Source organism: Neodiprion lecontei, chromosome 4, assembly GCF_021901455.1.
Source record: "Neodiprion lecontei isolate iyNeoLeco1 chromosome 4, iyNeoLeco1.1, whole genome shotgun sequence".
In the NCBI taxonomy this organism is placed as follows: Eukaryota; Metazoa; Arthropoda; class Insecta; order Hymenoptera; family Diprionidae; genus Neodiprion; species Neodiprion lecontei.
The window spans coordinates 26,419,862-26,441,904 of NC_060263.1; the positions used below are offsets into that span (position 1 = coordinate 26,419,862).

Sequence of the window (22,043 nt, forward strand, 5' to 3'; positions counted from 1 at the left end):
TCAATTCGTCTTCAAGGAAATTCGGCGTCATTTGATGAATATGCGACCGCACATCGCCGATGATGACGAAGATGCCGAGGAACCAGGCGGTGCTCGTAAATTCCACAAGCAGCATCATCAAAAACTTCACCTTAATCGTCACCACAGAAAATACGAGAAAATTACACCAAATACGTCGCCCACCAGCACAACAGAAGCCAGTGCAAAGACTCCCATGAGTACAATCGGAGCCCATTTAACGTCGACGAAGGAATCGCCGAAGACTCTCGCGTCCCAGGAAACTACGTCCCCGCTCTTACAGACAACTACAGAAGTCCCGAAGCTCGTTCAGGAGGAAGAGCTTCCGTCGACCGCAGAAGTCCAGCAGCGAGCAACAAACGGGACATTTTCCCGAGGAAGGAAAGGCCCGCGAAGACCGAAGGTGCAGAAGGACGTTGGGGAGAACATGAACGACACCGACGAGGAACGGGCTAACCATCGACGCAGAAAGGTTCATCATCACAAGAAAAACAGCACCATTCTGACCAACAGCGTTCACGTGGATGTTGCCGGCGTCAACTTACCGGAAACAATCGAAACCACGGTGCAACAGGAAGTCACGCCACTCCACAGACACGGTCATCGGCAAAAACACATTTCCATCGCTGTTTCGACCCCTACGACGTCGACCCTTTCCCCGACGGATAAGTTCTACGACGTCGAAACCCCCTTGGTTCTCGAAGATACCGACGCCTCGATGGAGGAAGAACGAAACCACTCTGAGGATCACGCGGGCGTCACCTTCGCACCTGAGACTCGGCACACGGAACCCTCGTCATCAACCGTTCCTCCAACGACCCACGCAATCCTTCGGCCTACGTCGAAAAATCCTCCCCACGCAAGGGGGCAAATCAGTCTTACGACAACGACGACTCCGAGGACATTCAGACCATTGAAGAACAGGACGACCGGGAGTCTCGGACCCGCCAGGATCGACGTGACAATCCTTGAACCACCCGACCGCAAGTACAAGCAAGGTGAGGACCTCTTTTTATTACGTCTAATATTTTGATGGAATTGAGAAACAATCTTATTTGTTTCTTTTTGCAGTATGTGCACATACGTATACCTAAGTGATTTTTTCCGGTTAAGATCTCGGCCATTAGAATTTGGTTGAAGATGCTATTTTATTAAACTTCAGCAGCTTCTTTTCACTTCCGTGAATTTGTTGCAAAAAGAAACGAGTGTGGTTGACTCTTAAGGTATAAGGGTGAGCAGAAAAGAGGAGAAAGAAGAGAAACGAGTAAATAATATTATATTCATGTTGTTCTCAGGCATTACTACAACAAACAAAAACGGGCGACTTCCACCGATGCTGAACAATCCATTGGAAGCAAGGCACAAGTGTTACTGCGAACCTGACTTGTATCCAAAACGGGATGAGAAAGAAGTTGCGAAAGAAGAGCGAAGAAAATTGAAGGAAGAACGACTCAGGAAGAAGGAACGCAAGCTTAGGAAGAAGGCGAAACTTGAGAAGGAGTGTTTGAGCGAGAAAATGAACTGCTTTGAACACGACAACGATCACTGGCGAACGGCACCCATGTGGACATCGGGGCCATTCTGTTTCTGCATGAACGCAAACAACAATACCTACTCGTGTGTCCGTACGATAAACGTCACCCACAATTTCCTCTACTGCGAATTTACCACAGGACTGGTAACTTTTTACAATTTAAGAGTTGGTAAGAATTTTCGGCTTGTTTTACAACGCTCAACCTAAAGTAAAATACATCACAGTCACAGTGATCGTGAACGTTGAAAACTATTTTTATATGTCTAAGCAATATGGTGCCGAGAACTTGGTGATCGGAACATATTGTTTCAGGTCAATTAGGGGAATATAAGAGTACAGATAACTCAGTGCAAGCTGTGAGGCTTTAGTTATCTCACAATGAATTGATATACTGTAAAAAATACTACGGAAGAGGTCTTTTAAAATTAAATATGGGAGAGTTGTTAGAGTAATAAATTTTTTTCCCACCACTTATTACAGCGCCATATTTTTATTACCAATATCTTTTACAGACCCGTTCGAACAGTGGAATAGAATTTCAACACTGACATCTGCGGAGAGGTCTTACCTTCATGACCAATTAGAACATCTGAAAGGTTGCCGAGGGACGCGTGATTGCACGGTGGGTAGCGCTAAGGATAACGTTCCCCAAACGCAGCAGCATCAGAGATATGCCAGTAAAAGAAAATACAGCAATGCTTTTGGTAAGAAGTACATTTCAAAGCCACGTTCCGGTAAATAATTACCTTAGTTTATTCGATATTTTTTATGGGTTAGCTGCAGACATATTTGTGCCATCAGCGTTACAAATTATCCGGGAAAGTGAGTTGGGCGGTCACCTTAACAAAAAACGCAAAAAGTTACCAAAGTGAGTTCATTTATTTAATAAAATATATTTTTTACTACCACTACAATTTCCTATGTCGAAGTAGATTTAATTTGTTTGAAATAAAAAAAAATCAGCTGAATACATTAGAATCCAATTTAACGGAACAGGAAAAAAAAAAAAAAATTCCGTTTCAGCCCGTGGAAAAGACGCAGCAGAAGTTGGCAAAGCGGATGGCGGCACCACGAAGAATTAGCAACAATAAATTTGCGGCGTCATCGGCATCAATACTAGTTCCATTGTGAATTAATTCCTGTATTTTGTCTCATTTCTTCAGTCTCTGTATCCAACCATTCGGGCAAAGACATTTCTTTATTCCACTATTGTCTGACGACGATAAATTCATACAGCTGTGTAATAATTATAGTAAAGTTTAGCGAATGGTTCGGTCGAAACAGTCCTAGTTTTGCAAAATTTTTTGGGGCCATGGATCCACCCAATTTTACTTGCCGCATACGTGATTTATGGTTGGATAAATAACGTTTAATTCAGTTAATCGCTACTCAGACGGTAAATTATAAACGTTTACACAATATACAATGCTCAATAGATCCATAGCAAAAACGTAAGTTACACATTTGCATTGTATTTTAAAACAATAGAGTCATGAAAGTATGAAATACGCATTGATTTGGTAGCAAACTAAGAATCCGTTTGATGCGGTAATACGTACGCTGTTATGAATTTTAATTAATGAATTATGTTAACGAATTACGTCCGAATGATACGACAGTGATAATTTCCCTATAACCGTAGATATATGCATACATTATTGTATCCGTATACCTGTAATAAATCCCTGTTATTAAGTAAATATCTAATATTTATAATAATTATATCTTATAACTTGTAATTAATACATATATTACGACTGTCAAGGCTTAAGCACACAACGAAACCAAACTGTCGTACCATCGATTTTTCCTCTGTCTTTTCACATTTTTCAAACAGTCTAGTTATGAACGAATTTAATTTAAAAAAATGTATTTATCGATAATTCTACCGTCACAAAATGCGAGTGATAAAACGTTACCTTTGAAAAAACACGTAACGTTGTTTATACTGTACGCTGCCATATCTAATTCTTGAAATTTTGATCAACTCTTCCAATGATCCGTTCTTCAAAGCGGCATGAAAGGAAATTTCTCTGTCATGACGCACTGCCAGAAGCATTTCGAACAATCATTATACTTTTGTAATTTTACAGAGATATTATTCGATGGAAAAGTAAATATGCATCCTTATACGATATATTATTACCCACTTTCCCATAAACTAGAAAATAAATATGTGTATTGTAACTCTATAATAAGACTGTATATATATATATTATATCTGACTAGGATTTTCAATTGATTTCAAAACTTGATTCGAAAGTTCATTGAATTTTTCGAATTATTTAAATTATATTATAACTGCCATATGATTGATCACGAGCTCGGTTTGGCCGTAGTTTTATTTTTATGCAAGTAATAAAATCTATTTGGTTAACCAGCTTTTATGATTTTCAATTGAAATTCTCTTGACCTTGGAATATTCGCAACTGATACCTCTCGCACGATAAATTTATCATACAAAAATATTTATGACATTCTATGTGCCATTATAAATAAGTTAATAACGAAGCGGGTCCTCCACCTGCTAACTGATTATTAATGATAATTACGCAACGTATGGTACCAGTTAACAAATTAAGGCTCAAGACCGGCATATATACACATACCATACATACATAGACGGCTAAAAAATCTGTAATTTATATTTCTAATAGGAATTGTAGAATAATAACCCATTTCTCTGTGAAAATAGTTTAACCATTGAAACCAATAATTGAACGCTTTTGAGTTGTTTCTTTTTTTCTTTTTTGTTAGAAACTTGTAACAACTATCATTTTATAGCCTGGCTTTAACACGTAAACATCTATATATTTCAAATAAAAGTATAAAAATCCCTTTGAAGCAATCTATTACTGTCAATCGTTCGTCTCAAAATTATACTTTGTATTCTACTTTATTGTGAAACTATATTTACGGTAACTAAAAATCAAGAATATCGTCAAAGTCATCAGAATTTGTCTCAAAGAATGATTTTTTTTTAATCCCGTATTTAGGAACTTGTGGCTGGTTTGCATTAAGACTGCAGTTTCTTTCTTTCAACAGTAGTTTATCTTTTTTAATAATTGAGTTATTTTTAACTGATTTTTCAAAAATTTCCTTGCACTTAGAGCTGGGTGGTTCCACTACATTACGAAGATTTCCTTTTTGAAATGGAACATCATCTGCCATTTTCAACCGCTTAAAAGTCATATCTGCAGGTTGAGGTAAACGAAAATTCAACCCAATCTTGTTTTCATTCCTAGACTCATATTCATCATGTATGCCATTTTGAGGACAGAACTTTCTTTTCGCATGGGTTTGCGGTATATTACTGGTTTCATTCAGACCAAAATAATTTTGACTGCCACTAGCGCTTTGCTCTATTAATGATACCGGTTTGAAATGATCCGTTAATTCTATGTTGCCATTAGTCTCATTCCGTATATAAGTATTAGCGCTCAACGCGATACTGCCTTCCAGCAATTCTTCGTTTTCGTTATTTTCAGTTCTATTTCTTAAAATGGAAAAGTTTGTGTTTCGGTCTTGTGACCTTGTCGAAATTGAAGTTTTCATTTTATTGTTAGCAAAAAGGAACGATACTACTTGTTCTTCATCATCTAAATCGTTACCAATTAATGTTTCGTTATCATTAGTTAAATCTGTTTCACAAGGTTTTTCTGCAGTTTCTACAAGATATTTAGTCCATTTACTATGTGGGGTAGGTCTTTCTGTCATAAGTTTTTCCTTAACTTCCGTTTCACTTGATACATCCGACATGTCAAACTTTCTCCGATTTTCAGTATTTTTCATCAAATTTAAGTGTTGAACTTGAAGACGACAGTCTTGACCAGAACCTTTATAATAAACCTGAAAAATGTATGCACTAGTGGTTGATTTAGGTCAAGTGCAAAGAAAAGAAAATAATCTTTATATGCAACGCAACACTGTGAATGATAAAATTAATAGACTGAATTATCTCAATGAGTAATACGACTGATAAGAAGTGAATTAACATTACATGTTGTATAGATTGCATCTCGTTGCATATCTTGCATTGCCATTTCTTCGCTTTTTTGACGATATGAACCTGAAATTTGTACTTCGATGTAATAACTGCATTTTCAAATAGAACAAAATAGTCACAAGGTGTTGTACCTGAAACATTTTGCAGGAATAACATTGCAGAACGTTTAGTTCCTGTACCATATTGGTGTTGATTGTTGACGGTTGAACAACTTGACCATGGCCACGGAAACATGGCACATGTTGCTCCCAACTATAGACCTACCAACCAGCCCCTTGATACTCACCACTGCTCGTATACTAAAAAATAGTACGCGTCTTCCCCGTCTTTAGTTCCTCTACGTGGCGCTAGTAGTAGACTTCTGACACGCTCGCTGCCCTCACTGACCGCGCGCGAGCTCGTCAGGTAACTACTAGCGCCACTAGTGGTGGAAATTGGCGGCAGAATAGAGAGACATTTTGCGAACCACTTTTAGCACCGTGTGTCAGGGGGCTGCTACAGGTTTCTCTCTGCTGCTACCACCGCTTCTGATGATCGACGAGTGTCGGTAATACAGACATCGCTTGCGCCCATTCTTACCGATCGAACAATGGAAGGTCCGTTCAACTCGATCGCTACAAAGTTTTTATTACGATCAGCCCTCTGCATTTCTCATATTTCCGTCCACAGTAATCGAGTTCAGTGGCTTCGGATGAAGGCGTCTGATTGGCCTGACACGTGAAGAGCCGTTGTGTTGTCATTTACAATTTGAGTATCGAGATCCCTCAACAGGTCGAAAGATTTATTTATATCAAATCACTTGACGCAGTTCATTGTGAGTTGTGTGATGTCAATAAATGTGACTGTAAACGGAAACCCGGTTAGCATTCGCCGTGGAAGAATGGTTCTGTCGGATTTAGATCAAATTAAAAAAAACGAACGTGACAGGCGAAGAAAGTTACGGCTGGAACAGGTGTGTTCCCTCATCAATTTTGTAATTCTTCTTATTTAAATTCCTTAAGGAAATTGTTCTTATTAGGTCACTAATTCTTCTTCATTACCATTGAGCTATTCGTAGATAATCGATTTTATATCTTCGCCCTGAATAACAACGAGAATCTGATTTTGAGTAGTTACATTGTTCTTTTAAATTGACGAAAAATTTCAATTTTCAGCTAACAGCAATACAATCTTTTATCTACCCATCCCCGACGATATTTAAATCGTGTTCACCTCCCTCTACTTGATACAATGACATTTGACACACAATTTAGTTGATCGGTAAATTATTATTTATTATTGCTTGGTCTCCAGGTTAGGCAACAGTCGAAAGAAATATCAAACAGACTTCTGGAACGTGCCAAAAATGTGTCCAAGGCACAGCTCACACAGTTGGAAAAAGATGGTCGCTCAGAACTCCGACAAATGCACGATCAAAAAATCATGGATCTTCAAAGGAAGTACCAAGAAGATATGGAGGACATAGGCCGTGCACATGCTTCCGCTGCACTTCAGCCAGATGTGGAAACACTATTGGAGACTGAACGAAAAAAAAATAGACTCATAGCCGCAGAAAGAGGAAGAGAAGCACGACAACGCTTGAAAGATTCAACTCAGGTAAATTTTATTAATGTTCAAATAACGTAGTACCTCAGAGTTGTCAAGTCTTACGTTAACACCTTCTTCAGTTACTGCATTTAAAATAACTATTACCTTACTGAATGTATTTATCTAATACCATATTTTCAGGTGGATGATGACCATACTGCACTACACGAGAGGCAACGACAAGTACGAGAGATGGAAAATGCACGAGCTTCTATGGTGGCTAATTTACCGAAAAAATCATGCACCAAAAATGATTCTGATCAAGATTCGGACTCGTCGGGCAATGAAAACACAGTTCGAACAAGTCCCAAAAAAAAACCTGACAAAAAAGTCAATAGGTTTCAGACATCAGTTCCCAAAGTAGTCGTTCAATCGTCAGATGTTCAGGTTCGACTATTGGCACATTCCATAAATTTACAGTCTCACAAGAACGATATGCTAATATTGTGGGTTTTTTCACAGCAAAAAGTAGCCTAAATTAGGTGACTCTGTTATAATACCAGAAAGACATCACGATAATAATACTTGGTTCAATTCATTTACAGGTTGTTGTGAGCAATCCAAAAGCAAAAAGGACAGAACCACAACCGGGTCCATCTAGAGTACCAATGCATAAGGCGGAAATCGAATCAAAACGCTCAACGAATAAAACAGTCACTAATATATCGGATTTTCCACGTGTGATAACTGGTTGCGAGTCTGATGATCAGAAACCTAGAAAAAATTTACCAACTTTAAATTCCCCTTCCAAAGCTAATAAAGTGGCAAGGTTCTATTATCATTTTGCATATTTTCTAGCATAGATTATCACAGTAAAAACCGAAAATTTACGCAATCGTAATTTACATTTCTCGTTTACGTCAATTCGAATTTGTTATCAATAAGGGTGCACATCCTTCCTCAAATAGCGTCATTTGAGTCTAGTAACATTCAAGTATATCAATCTTATAGTATACAAATTTCATTCAAGCTACAACCCTCAAGACTATAAACCGGATTCCACCAGTTCTATTAGCAGTACTAGCAGCAGTCCGACCACACTGAGTGATGATTCCTCATACTTTTCTGATGGTGCCATAGACCAAATGGTGTCTAAAAAAACCCCGAGACATACGACATCAGCAGCTTCTAGCAAAGTCCAACTCTATGATCATAATACAAGGCAGAGAAATGTTTATGATAAACCGTTCGGTGTTGTTGAAAGAATAAACATAAATGGCGAGGTTTGCATCTTATATCAGAATCTACTTCATTTCATAATTTAGTTTCATTCAATTACTCGTTATCACAAGATTACTGGAAAACAAATCTTCATTTTGAATCATTTATACAAATAATGTTATCGAACAATAAATATTTGCAGCCAAATGCGGAACAGTTGGCACGTGCGGTCACTGATTCAGAGAATGCTAATAGTTGTTTAGCTGAAAATCGACGACGCCATGCTCAGCGTCGTGGGAACGATGCAATATTGCGCGAGAGAGTACGCCGGGATTATGAAAATTTACTGCACAATCTAGATCACCTATCACGCGAGGAACGCAAACTTAAGGCCAGCCAAATTGATGGTCCTCCGGTAAGTTATTTATTAGATTCCTGGATGAAAGGTCTTGCAATTAACCAGAATTAGGTACACTTATCTGGTTAAACATTATTTAATTTGTTGAAAACAAAGTTATTATCCAAGCATAACTCAAATAGTTATTAACTGTGATGTTTGAATATTTTCACCACCACTTTGCCTTTGCATAAAAGCTGAAACGAAATTGTCATCATAAAAATCTAACTGACATCTATCCTTTGGTTTTTTAATTAGGTTAAAGATATCTATGTGAATCCAATGCGACGTCAAGAGCTCCTTGCCAAACGTCAAAAAGATATGGATTTCGCGTTTGAAACAATTGCTCAGGATGGTTTTACACGGACAGAGGAAAGCAACCTTTCAACCCCTGTCGAGCGAGTAGTGACAATTCCACCTATTAATGAACAGAATAATGTGGAAAACACTCACGGTGCTGTGTGGCACGAACCTCCATTCCTTGAACCTTTGAAAGATTCTGAAGAAGATCAGGAGAAAAAGAACGAGATGTCTCGTGACGAACAAATTTTGGAAATGCTTCGCAAAGTGGAGCGACAAAAGAGGCTCCTATTGAAAGAATTTGGAGCCAATTTACCTGACAATATTTTTAGCGCCAGTGTAAAACCGTTGTTCACCGAAAATACATCGACGCAAACGGTTGCACCTAAGAAAAAGGTACAACCGTCTCCGGTTCCTGAAATTAAAGTAGTTAATTTGTCAAGTTGCGATGAAATTGATAAAAATAAATTGAAAAAAGGAAAAAAGAAAGTATCAGCACCTCCCAAGAAAATTGAAATAGCAGTGCAAACGTCAACGTTAGATGATAGAGGTGAAGCACTGGATAAAAGTGTGCAAGTTGAATTGATTAATGGTCAGCGCAGTAGCAGCAACAACTCAACTAGTCGAGAAAATGGAGATGAGCTAAAATCTTACGATACTTTACTCAAGGAAGATATTGCTGTAACCAAAAGTAACAGCGGATCTTCGGATTCAACAGAAACTGGAATTGTCATTGATATCAAGAAAAAGCATATCAAAGTAACGCCCAGGAAAAAGAGAAGCCATTTAAGACTCTCGCGGCGAAATTCACCGAGAGTAATTTCTAAGCCTCGCTTAGTGCCTGGGGGTAAAATTTCGACTCCTGTAAAGAAACTATCCAAGTCTGCCCCAGTGTCAAAACAAGGCACTCCAAGGTCCAACATTTCTAATGTACAGCCAATCAAGATTAACAACAAAAAAGTAAAAATACAGTTGGATAAAGGTGGAATAAAAGTGAAAATCAATCCGCCACCTAGTAGTCAGATGTCTAGGGATGCGAGTACTGAAAGTTCCAAAGATACTTTAATAGAAACGTCACAAGAGAGAACTCCTGTACCGACGAAACACACGAAAACGAGAGATTCTTCGGACACTTCAACTTCGTATAGGAGCCCACCACCGCCAACCCCTGCGTCGTATCGCAGTGTTAGAAATAATAGTACTCCAATTTTAGAAATATTAGAAAGCTCGGAACTCGCGGCGACGAGATCGAAAAAAAGGGGGATAAGCCCAGTCTCATCACCAGGAACTCCGTCACCAAGAACAATTAATTTACCAACAAACACACCTCATTCAAGGCAAATTCACAGAGTGCTTGAATTCTTTGATTCAACAATTTCTCAATCACCGGATAATACCATGGTACTCACATTCCCAGGTCGGCAGTCAACTCCCAATGAGATGTCCAATTATGTGTTGAAAAAACTGGATTCTTCAGAACATTTAAATAAATCGCCAGATATTTGTGCGTGTAAAAATCCGCAGTGTAAATTAACGCATTCCAACATTCAGGATATTCAGAATTACAGCTCATCAAAGAATTATCCGAAAATATTGAAAAAGTATCAGGACCTTCAGAGTATGTGCACAGACAGAATTGCGTCATTAACTGATCTGATTGAAAAAGTTCGCAGTGAACAAAGAGGCATGGAGCTTTCCGTCGGGGGACAGAGCGACGAATCCACAATGTTCCAAGTTCCAGGACCACCGCCAATGTCGGGTGATTTACAAAGCGTTCGTCAACTAGTAAATAGCATAGAAGCTATCCACAGTCAATTGGCGAAGACACTTAATGAATCACAGCGAATAATTGCCACTGAAAAACTTTCAAAACAGCCATCAAAGATGAAAACTTCATCTACTCAGCCTAGCGTATCTACAGAAACTGATGAAAATTCTCCATTTCAAAGCAGTGTAGGAACAGGAACACATTCTTCAGTGAATAATGAAGTGCGCGAAGTACCTAGGATGGGAATTCCCAGAATCATCAGCTCTGAGCGTGTGAATATACCTTTGTCACATTTCAATTTACCACAAAAGCCAATGACAAGCCTTGAGGTGACAGCTGCTCAGCCTATTTCACCAGCTCGAAGGAAATCGCCTCGACAAAAAGATGATGTTGTTGAACGATTGTCGAAGGAAATATTGGAACAAAGTAAAGCTTTAGATAATCTTTTTTCCGAAACTACACTGGACTATAGCAACTTTACAAGCATTCAATCTCCACCTTTGCAACATGTGGCTGCAGCGTCTCCTGAGAGACAAACATCACCATCTCCAAAAAAACAAGGAACTACTTCTTCACAAAAACAAGATTGTTCAGGATCTTGTGCTGAGTCATTCCATAGCTCCGGCAGCAAATCAGAGGTTGGTATCGGGATTATACTCACTTTAAATTTAAAACCCATGTATTCCAGTTGAGGAAAAAATTGGTGCATCATTTTCTTATATACCTATTAAGAATTAAAGAATTCATTTTCTTACCAGATAAACAAACATCTTTATGAATTTTAGAATCTGTCAATAACCAAATAATGTAGCCTAGGATTTCACAATGACTCAGATTACATTTTTCTTTTCTGTATGCAATTTCAGAAGGATTCGGACTTTATTCCACTGCTAGCAGGAATTCCTAAGGTTCAAAGAATGACTACAAACATCGCTGATAATCATCGACCAAGGCCGCCAGTCACTTTAATATATGGACCACACAGGTAATTTCCGAGCATTGTGTTAGTAGATCGACTGTTGCCGAAAAATGCTTCTAACTGCAAGTTTATCGGAAATGTAATGCTGCAATTAATACGTGCGCTGTTTACTATATAAGTCAAGGTTTTGTCTTGTGCCTCATGTTCATAGTAAATTATGTAAAATATTTTGAATTTTTTTGTCCATTAGTTGTAGACTCAGGCTCCTACGTTTTTTATTTCAGCATTCAAACAGGATCCCCGGGTCACGAATTATCAACCATAGTAGAATTTGACACACCAGATACAGCAAGCAAAAGTCACAAAAGTGCAAAAAGCCCTAGTAGTAACAAGAGTCGAAAGAACCTGTCTCAAAATTGTCAACATACTGCAGGAAAGCCGACGAGTCCTTCAGCGATTTGGAGCCGGACTCCAGTCCACGCGTCATCACCCTTGGCTTTGCCCTCGACCTCTAAATCTCCTACAAAAGGTTCAACGCCATCTCCGATAACACAAAGCGTAAAACAAATATCAATCCGTGATTCAGGTATGTCGCGATCCCCTGAATCGCAAGATAAATGCGAAGCTACGTGTCCACAGTTAGATACAAAGTCATCTCAGAAAACTGCTGAAGTCTCTGGAATGCAGAGTGACAACACTGTTTTAAGAAATCATAGTTCCCCAGAATCTTCAAGTTCGATACCCGACATCAGCTTAGAATTGCAGAAGCGCAACTTAATTTTTCACGCTCAAATACCGACAGTGGAAGCAGAAACACCTTTTCGTCCAAAAGAGTCACGGCAACCTGTCACATCAGTATCTACACAGCTGGATAAAGATAAGATAACTTCCACAAGCTCGAATAGTTTTTCTGGACTATCCGGAATTTCTGAAATTACCAGCACACCAACCTCCGATATATTGAAATACACTTCATCGCCGGAAGAGATGGAAGCAGCATTGAAAAAATTAGGACTTGGTTGGGCCATAACGACGCTGAAAAAAACCCGGGAGGCGAGCGCACTTAGTTCGTCATCGAATTCCGATACAACCCCTGTAAATCCGTCAAGAAAAATGATTTCGCCTGTGATGAAAAAAGATCACGAATCTAAAATAAATTGTCTGCCAAACTTGAGCGACGTTTCCTCGATTTCTATTAGGGATGCTAACAAAAGTACAGAACGTGCGTTGCTTTTGAAAGCTAGAACGTCTACTCCAAACATCGAAAATTCAAATAGTTCGTGTGAAAAACCTATTTCATCAATTACCACCTCTTCCAGAGCTAGTCCTCAAGATCAGAGCGATAGCTTAACTGCGCCTAACTTGTCACTGACCACTAAGAAAACAACTTGTGAAAAGTCATCAAACGAGCCTTGATGACCTTGTGCCTTAACAAAATACTAATTATTACTATTTACCTAATACTGCCTGTCAATTAATTTATACCATTGATGTTATACAACGTCGAAAGCAGTGCAAACAATTTGAAAAAATTGCGTAGAGAAAGATCTTTGTTAGATCTTGTCTCGAATGCCCGTGTTCAAACGATCGAACTTTTAGCATGTCTTTGTTGCTTGCAGATATTTCTGTATGCAACATCGGATTTTTTTTAGATCAGAATAGATAGTTGAATGGAATCAATTTATGCTACTACTTTCGATACAATTCGTAGCCACACTCGACAAGGAGTTCATGTAATTTTCTACAATCTAATCGTGATACTATAATATAAAACGTAAAGCATCCATGAAAGATGCGTCTTAGCATGTCAATTTATTATTTTATTAAATATTTTTATATAAATATCGAATTACAAGCATCATAAAATTCTGCACCCGAACCATAAAATCTTAAATTGGTTACTTACACCATTCATGATTACAGTTAGCATAATCATAAAAAATATTCAATTACATTCTAAAATCTGGAGTAATCCCAAGATATTTTATTTCATCTACATTAATGATTTTTTCTGACCTGACCTAGGATGAAGAAATTGACTCTTAATTTTTCTACAGGGATATGTTTCACCTAGATTGGAATGTACTTATTATCATTTAAACTTATATTCGTAGTAATCCAATCTTTCATATGTAATGTTTACTTGTCAAAAAAAATTAGCGATAAAAATTTACTATCAAGTACTTACTGGACGTAATTTTTAATATATTATAATTAGAAAAAATTATAGTATAATAATTTTTTTATTGTTGTTATTATTTTTATTATTATTAATATTACTACTACTACTAGTATCATCAGAGCTATTGTTTTCGTTCCTAATTAATAAAATCGGTATATCCAAGGTTCTAATAGTACATTTACAAATGCAACGTGTGTTCATTATGAATATATCGAGGTTTCGATATCAAATGGGTTCTTTATCAGAATATATTTCAACATTTTCTGAATTTTAGTCCATGGAATAATTTTATAAAATGTTTTCAAATTCCTCCAACTGAATCTTTCTAGAATTGCACCTTCTTCAAAATCTGTATATCTTTGAAACTGCGTACGTGTCATGCATAAAAGTACACCTACAACAGAATCCTAATTTTCCATAAACCTTTCAACACAGATAAGATCAGCTGTAATTCGGTCGAAGCTTACAGCAACAAAATCGGTATTGTCAAACTGGACAATGAAGAAATACACTTCAGAACATTGGCAACTGAAACCAGTTTGAACGTCATTGGTAAAATTATAGCTCGAATTACATTAAAATTTTAGAAATAAAGTAGAAGTTGTATTACAACCGTTAGTTTCCGTAATGTTGCTTCTACTTCAGGAGATAAGTGGTACTTCATATTAATATTATTCGAATTTGAAATAAAACAAGCATTGACGCAAAGGTTGCATTTAAAAATTGTAAAAAATTACGAGGTGCTTCCTCGAGTACTAGCATTCAATGAACTTAAAAAATATCCTAAATGGTAAATGAACCCCGAGCAAATACTTTACAACATATTGATGTGAGTGTAACTATTCATCGAATACGTATACATATAAATGTATATGTATATATATATATACATAGTCTTCCATGGAAAATATAAATAAAAATATAATAAATAGTACCGTCATCAATATCTTTGTAGAAAAAAATTTGAAGTTCATTCATATTATAAACTACATAAATACTCGTCTCAAATACTTAATTGATTTTCTCCGAAAATTCTTTTCTTCATTGCACAGTATAAGTAGGTACGGATTTTTATTTATCTATTTGCTATTACTTTTTTTTACGCTTCGTGTCTTTTACCGCTACAAATTTATATTTAGCGAGATATCGAGACCTGTCGAAAGTGCAGGTTTTCGCCTCGCGCTGGAGAGTGTGAAACGATTATTATCATCATTATTATTCTTAGCAAGGTAGCGTGTAATTGTATACTACGAAAATTGTAAATGGCATCGTCCGCTCCGCACTGGAATGGCCAGTTCGTGTTTCAGGTAAACTCGGCTCGATCACGGAACTGTTACACGTAATAAAACATTACTCGTGATTTGAATAACACTTGTGCTTATTATTAACCGCAATAATGATGCGATATTGATGATTAAGACCCGTTTAAACGCGTTTATTGTTGCATTCGAGGGGTTATGTTCGTTCACACCCCACTACTTCGTTGCGCGGCACTGTCAAAAACGTCAAAACCACGTTTTCGAATAATAAATACTTAAAGAGGAGCGTCGTGTGATTTTTTCTAATATATTCACTTGTTCTTTACTTTTAATCTGCGTATAGCAATGTCGACGAGTATGGATTCGAGAGGCCGCAGAACTTCGATTACCAAACTTACGAGGAATTCATGTCCGAATATCTGAAAGTCTTGGCTAAAAGGGCTAAAAGATGGGCAGACATCATAGGCGAAGGAAAATCTCTTCAACGAAGCGTCACAGTTAAGCGATATGTTCGAAAGGGCATTCCAGGGGTTCATCGGGGCATGGTGAGTAGTCTTATTTCAATTTAATTCACCTCAATTCATATTACAAATGATTTATCAAATCAACACGTCTTACGGAGTTTATTTTACTCTAACTCTACTCTAACTCTTTTGTTATATTCTATTTCAAGCGATGTTATACGTTTCTTATAACCCACTGGATATAAATAAATAATTCTGTGGTCAAAGCTGATTCTTATCAAGTCGTATAAGGCAATTATAAAATTGAGCCAAGTCACAAGTATAAATAAAAATATTCAACAGACGTATTTGAATTCTGGTACAAAATCATAAATAATTCGAAAATATCTAAATTGCTCAACAATTGAATTTTTAAAATATTCCATTAGCACGAATTTGACAATATTCAAGACTTCTATCCAAATTTAATAATAGAACGTCTGTTCCTTGCAAGGAGTAAATTTTTCTCTTCCGAACATCAGTTCTGTCGAAATACCTATATCTTTCAATAGTTTATTTTCCAGAGATCAATTGTCATACTAAGTTCATATTTCAGTCACGTTTTTATTATATGTTTTATAAACAACTGTGAGCACGTAATCATATTTTTCAGACCGTCAAAGTAACTGAAACTTATTTAAGTGTATAAAATTTTTTGAAGAAAACATAAAGTCTCTAAGTATGCCGCATGTTATTCTACTTTGTTATCAATGATTCATTAGAAAAGATTGAAAGATTAATTGGCATTATTGGTAAATTGAATTCCTGGCAATCATTATTACTCACTGTATAAACATTGCGTCACGGTTGAACAAATCACAAAGAGAGAGCGTGGAAGAATAATATCTACCTGTATACAATGAGCAGCTTAAGATTATATCTGAAGAAAAAAATTGATCAAATCATTGGTGTTCATTGATTACAATATGTAGCTGTTGAAGTTGTGGTAAAAATCCTCCCAACAATGAAAATCACACGAATGTTGTTTAATACGATGTAAATAAATATTTAAACGTTTCTACAATGTAAACATGACTGTTAATGAAAAATATTACATGGAAATTGTCGGGACGTAACTGATTGATAAAACAACTTTTATTTATTTTATTCGTTTTTTTCGTGAAAAGGTATGGTTGACTGTCAGCGGTGCTGAAGAATTGAAAAATGCATCTCCAGATTTATATCAGAGATTATTGGATGGACATCATAGCCATGATGTCGCCGAGATTATAAAGACTGATCTGCCTCGTACATTTCCTGACAACATATTTTACAACAATATCGAAAACCAACAGCATCAGCTCTACAACGTTTTGCTAGCTTTCGCGCATCAGAACAAAAGAGTTGGATATTGTCAAGTTAGTAAAAGTAGATGCTACTTATTTTTCTCAGAACTCATTACTTTGAAAAGAGTCACTGTGGAGTGAATATATTTAATGATTATAATTCAGAAGATGGTCTGATAATTTTCTCCTTTCCATCTTGAAAGAAAAAAATCGTTCCGTGATGACAAGTCTTTTATACTCAAAAACGTGATTCAATAATCAAAGTCAATGTCTGATTCAGTAATTGTAAGAATTGTTCGTGCATGAATGACCTAGATATAGTAATTGATAGAGTTAAGCTAATTTAAGACATACTGGGTAATGAGAGCTATAAAATAATCTGCCCAAGGTGATTACATGTTATAAAAAAAATGCAATTTTCGTTAGGGTTTGAATTACATAGCAGGATTACTTTTGTTAGTAACAAAAAGTGAAGAAACAGCATTTTGGTTACTGAAAATATTAATAGAAAAAATATTACCAGAGTATTACACCCCTACAATGGATGGTCTCCTAACAGACATTGATGTTCTGTCAGAGCTAGTAAGGTACAATCATTTCTTAATATCTTTCAATTAAAATCTCACGTTACACTTTGTACTTTGCTGAACAATCATATTTTCCTGTTCGATATTCCGCTTAAATCCGTAATTGAATAATAAGAAGTAGCAAAAAATACGATCATTTTCATATCATGCACGAAATTCCTAGAAACTCGGATCTTCATTATACTCGAATAATTTTCTTCCTTATAATTGTCAAGCAACTAAATGATAAAATTAACCGTTTATCCTCATGTTCAATTCCTTAACATTCATAATTAATTCATCATTTTCTAGGATAAAAATGCCGGATGTACATCAACACGTGACTAACTTGGGGTTACCTTGGGCAGTAATAACAACTAAGTGGTTTATCTGTTTGTTCGCAGAGGTTCTGCCTATTGAGGTCAGTATAGTTAATTTATTTGGATTACATTAGTGTGATTGCTATTACAAACAGTAGCTCCCAACCTGCTGTTATGCAGAGTTGGTCCTCACTTGAGCCTACCAGGCTCAAGTTATACAATATAAACTGAAAAATTGTATAGAATGTAAACCGTTGTTAGCTTAAAGAAAAATTTTTTAAAAAGAAACTTTTCTATTCAATTTTCAGACAACCTTGAGAATATGGGATTGTCTGTTTTATGAAGGTAGTAAAATAATATTTCGAGTAGCACTGACATTGATTAAAAGAAATCGAGAAAATTTGCTGTCTTGTCAGGATTTTACAGCATTAGCCGAGTGTTTTAAAGAAATAACAAAAGATAGCATCGTTATTCGATGCCATGATTTTATGCAGGTATACGACAATCTTTTTATTACAATTTCAATACCAGCTCTTAGATATGTCATCCCCTCCCCTTTATCCTCTATTCTGCCTCTCCAATAACATTAATGCAAATAATAAGCAGTTGATCATATCGTTTGCTTTTTCGAAAAATATTGATTCCTAAAAACCTCACTTCTGATAGTAATATTTTTACGTTTACTCTGTATCTTTTCAGAGTATTTTCAAAGTACCTGGATCGCTGTCTGCCAATACTATAGAAAAATTACGAACAAAGGTGGCCCAACAGCGAGCAGAAGAAAAGCAAACTAAAACTGTGCGGTAGTACAAATTGAGAAAATTTTTACACAGCTTTCATTCTAGTCAGAATGGCATCAGAGCATGGACTTTTTAATCCCATTATGATCATCCACGAGACGTAACAACTATTAATTTTGTAATTGAATCATTTACTCGACATTTTTACATAGTTATGCAAATTTAGCTACCTGTATTACTAGCATTCATCATTCTATGCTGATTCAATACTACTGTCACCATTGATTATTCAAATATTACCCCAAAAGTTACTTCTTCTCTACACGGAACGGTTTAAATGCCGTATAATCTATTGATTATATAGTTATTTGTTGTTGTCATTTCTACCTAGAATCAGCATATTATGATTTATAAATAAAAAACAGAACAAATAATCTCTTGAGATCAGTGACAAGGGCCATTACGAGTGTTGTGTATCATTTTATTATATTGAATGACGCTTTGTATAATTTTGTGAGGTTAAATTTTGGCTCAAGTACAGAGCAATATTTCTCTACATTAGATCTGTATTAAACCTATGGAATCTATTGCTCATTTCTGATTTGTGATCAGTTATTCTTTAATAGATGTATTATTGTGCATATTGTTAAATCTCAACTAGTTTAGAATGTTGAATTTCGTAAAAATAGGCTAGGATATTCAAACTAACACCATTTCCTCTTTTCATTCATATAAATACACTTTTTATTTGAATGCATTGAAAATTTGCAGAGTAGCAAATCGGGGATAGGTATTTAGTACACGTACGTACGTACAATGTTATCATTTAGTTCTGCAAACTGTATTGCGAGTTAATAGCAGGTAAACTTTGAATAATTAACATTAAAAAGCATTATGAAAATGTGTGTGATCTTCCGAATTATATTTATTTTAATAAAAATTTGCACGACATTTTAAGTTATTAAGAACAAATAAATTATTATTTCTTCTTCACTACACTAGGCTTTTACTGTGTTTTCGGCTAATTTTCAGGTTGAGCATATTAAGTTGTTTCATCTAACTATAAGAATTTAATAAGTGATTACCTCTTTCACTAAAGCTCTTCATTTTGAGTAAAATGTAGATATAGAAAATTTATCCTGACAATTTACACTATAGAGTGATAAATATTACTTTACAATGTACTAACGTTTCAATTTTTTTTTTTTAAACGATTACCATCCTAGAGATGTTGTGCAATGGTGCAACTAGGATATAAAGTAAAATAATTAAATTCTATCATGTAGAGCAGGATGAGTTACGAGATTTGGCACTTATCCGGATAGTAAACGTTTATTTTTTCTCAATACAATTTGTCATTGGAGAGTTAAACCAGAAGCGAAAATCCTGTAATATACCCAATTAAACAATTCACAAACAATGATTCAAACTGTATGGATGGCATCGACAGGTAAGATATACCATTCTGTGTACTTCCTTGACTTAGAAATAATTTTATTATTCTGTTTAAATGCTGAAGTATATGAGTGCAAAAAATACGGTGCTCTATTAATTAGCATCTCTACTGGTATATCATACTTTTTGATAATCTTTGTCCAATCAAATTTGCTTTGACGTTTTTTATGATAAAAATGTGTGAGCAACTTTCTATAATTCTAACGAAAATGATTTTTATGGTTTACAGGTTCCATAATATCGAAAATTTAGCACGAATTGCCGAACAATTATTGCTGCAATAAATCGACGAATAAAATCTAAGCATAAAGGCATTACATTACGCTACATGTAGTACCCTGATTTGTAAATACTACTATTGTTCATAATTCAACGACGTTTTCGAAACCTCTAATGAGATTGGGAAATAAGGAATGTTCTTCAATGTCCAAAAAATAATTATTTATTCCTATTTAAATTGATCTATACATAAGTCGCAAATCAATTTGAAATAGTATGCTCAAATTTGGTTTGCATTCAATGATACTATTTGAAATTAATTAGAATACTAATAGCTATATAACTGAAAATACTATTTTTCAAGTAGATCCTTGGCTTCATTAATTTTAGCAGCTAAGTACGGTGAACCACCTCGATCCGGATGATTGGCAGACATAACTTTCATAAAATGTTCTTTAATTTTAGACTTGCTGGCGGTCGGTGATACTCCCAAGATAAGGCTGGCTTCTCTTTTCGTCATTTTGGGTTCAAATCCTCCTTTGTAGTACCGACTGTTTGCAAGTGACTGAAAAATAAACATAGTCCAAAATGAAAATCTAGATAATTCACATCTCTGTGTACAAGTACTTTCAGAATGCCAAATAAATTGATCAGAATCATTGAAACCACATCGAGCAGCATCATCATTGCTCAAAATCCAATCTTTCAAACCCTCAGGTTAAATTGTGCTTCATGTGCTATACAACATACATGAATTCATTCTTACCTGTGCGTCGAGTTTGGGCATGCCCTTAACTGCCTCAGCCATCTTTTGGGACAGCGTCGGCATGGCTCTAACAATGTAACGTCCAGCAAAACCAACAGCAGCCAACCCTAGTCCCGCAACGATCACTGTAGTAGACTGTGAAATTAATTGTGTTACTTTGGATCGCAATATAATGTAGGGTCGTCTTGAACCTAAGACTAGTTAATGTTAATAAAATGTAAATGTTCGTTTGGATAAAAAAGACAAAATCCAAATAGAGGGTTTCTTTTAAGTACGCAGAATCAATAGAGTAAATATTTGCGATAAGCAAAACTAATACAATACATGAATATTCGAAAGTCTAGCTCACGCTCGGACAGAATTGGTGTTGAAATGAAATTTAGATATCATGAAACAGTCGCAATAAATATAAAAAGACAATTTCAAGATTGTCAGAAAATGTAAATTCTGCGTGTTTGAAAAGTTGAAGATAATTTTATATTTCGAAAATGATCTCTGCTTTTCTCACCATTCTTCGAGCTCCTGATATTTATCTTGGGTATGGTAAAATACGAAATAATTAGGACAAATTCTGTTTTGGATACACTTATAATCCTAGCAGTACAATTAACCTAATTTACGGTTGCAATGTAGCATCCCGTGGATGTAAATAACAGTAGGCAATTTGCGTTTGCAATAAATGCAATATATGTAGCAATGCAGAGGTGTTCATCTAAAATTTAAGGTTAGAATGCCGCGACGACATGACGTGCGCAATGCGCCCAAGCCGACTATGTCCTTTATACGTGTTTATACGGCTGAGGAAGTGATAGGCTACTGCTCTTCTCCCTCTTCTCTGGTCTCCGCGGAGTACAATCTGCCTAGAAAATTGAGGTCGATTTCAAGGCACAAAGTTTCCGGTGATTTAATTAAAGTATAGGTACCCGAGAGAAGAATGTATACATAGATCATGAATAATGATAGATCAGATGTAATAATGATGCAGAGACCAACAAGTACATATGTATATGCGGTCCATGTACGATATTAATATAAATGATCCATTCTCGATTAATAC

At 36.0% G+C, this 22,043-nt stretch overlaps 5 protein-coding genes across 7 annotated transcripts in view; 3 read left to right on the forward strand and 2 right to left on the reverse strand.

The window, feature by feature from the left end:
• The window catches only part of LOC107218602 (extracellular sulfatase SULF-1 homolog), an 86,586-nt gene extending 83,174 nt beyond the window's left edge, over positions 1 to 3,412 (forward strand). Inside the window, exons 12-16 of one of the 2 annotated variants that reach the window (XM_015656523.2) lie at positions 17 to 1,016; positions 1,314 to 1,721; positions 2,065 to 2,256; positions 2,330 to 2,420; positions 2,576 to 3,412. In XM_015656523.2, the coding sequence (XP_015512009.2) occupies positions 17 to 1,016; positions 1,314 to 1,721; positions 2,065 to 2,256; positions 2,330 to 2,420; positions 2,576 to 2,672 (1,788 nt within the window). In that variant the 3' untranslated portion in view covers positions 2,673 to 3,412. The remainder of the gene's footprint in view (positions 1 to 16; positions 1,017 to 1,313; positions 1,722 to 2,064; positions 2,257 to 2,329; positions 2,421 to 2,575) is intronic. The other variant, XM_046738605.1, reaches the window with a different exon arrangement.
• Positions 3,392 to 5,832, reverse strand: LOC124294193. The gene is made up of 3 exons (XM_046738608.1): positions 5,690 to 5,832; positions 5,553 to 5,621; positions 3,392 to 5,401 (listed from the first exon to the last, which is right to left on the reverse strand). The coding sequence occupies exons 1-3, from the start codon at positions 5,738 to 5,740 to the stop codon at positions 4,475 to 4,477; spliced, it is 1,047 nt and encodes a 348-aa protein (XP_046594564.1). The 5' UTR covers positions 5,741 to 5,832; the 3' UTR covers positions 3,392 to 4,474.
• A 392-nt stretch (positions 5,833 to 6,224) lies between these two features.
• Positions 6,225 to 13,877, forward strand: LOC107218606. Its single transcript, XM_015656528.2, has 9 exons — positions 6,225 to 6,510; positions 6,852 to 7,154; positions 7,287 to 7,532; positions 7,691 to 7,914; positions 8,116 to 8,368; positions 8,509 to 8,721; positions 8,962 to 11,409; positions 11,638 to 11,756; positions 11,975 to 13,877. Exons 1-9 carry the CDS (start codon positions 6,385 to 6,387, stop codon positions 13,104 to 13,106), a joined length of 5,064 nt encoding a protein of 1,687 aa, XP_015512014.1. The 5' UTR covers positions 6,225 to 6,384; the 3' UTR covers positions 13,107 to 13,877.
• A 1,210-nt stretch (positions 13,878 to 15,087) lies between these two features.
• Positions 15,088 to 19,892, forward strand: LOC107218607 (growth hormone-regulated TBC protein 1-A). 2 transcript variants are annotated; one of them, XM_015656529.2, is made up of 8 exons: positions 15,088 to 15,179; positions 15,475 to 15,676; positions 16,762 to 16,992; positions 17,347 to 17,507; positions 17,799 to 17,907; positions 18,115 to 18,300; positions 18,506 to 18,609; positions 19,833 to 19,892. In XM_015656529.2, the coding sequence occupies exons 1-8, from the start codon at positions 15,160 to 15,162 to the stop codon at positions 19,840 to 19,842; spliced, it is 1,023 nt and encodes a 340-aa protein (XP_015512015.2). In that variant the 5' UTR covers positions 15,088 to 15,159; the 3' UTR covers positions 19,843 to 19,892. The 2 variants fall into 2 exon arrangements, with proteins under 2 accessions (XP_015512015.2, XP_015512016.2); XM_015656530.2 differs by lacking the exon at positions 18,115 to 18,300.
• A 535-nt stretch (positions 19,893 to 20,427) lies between these two features.
• On the reverse strand, positions 20,428 to 21,764 carry LOC107218599 (mitochondrial import inner membrane translocase subunit TIM14). Its single transcript, XM_015656519.2, has 3 exons — positions 21,495 to 21,764; positions 20,987 to 21,121; positions 20,428 to 20,785 (listed from the first exon to the last, which is right to left on the reverse strand). Exons 1-3 carry the CDS (start codon positions 21,495 to 21,497, stop codon positions 20,573 to 20,575), a joined length of 351 nt encoding a protein of 116 aa, XP_015512005.1. The 5' UTR covers positions 21,498 to 21,764; the 3' UTR covers positions 20,428 to 20,572.
• Between the last annotated feature and the right edge of the window lie 279 nt (positions 21,765 to 22,043).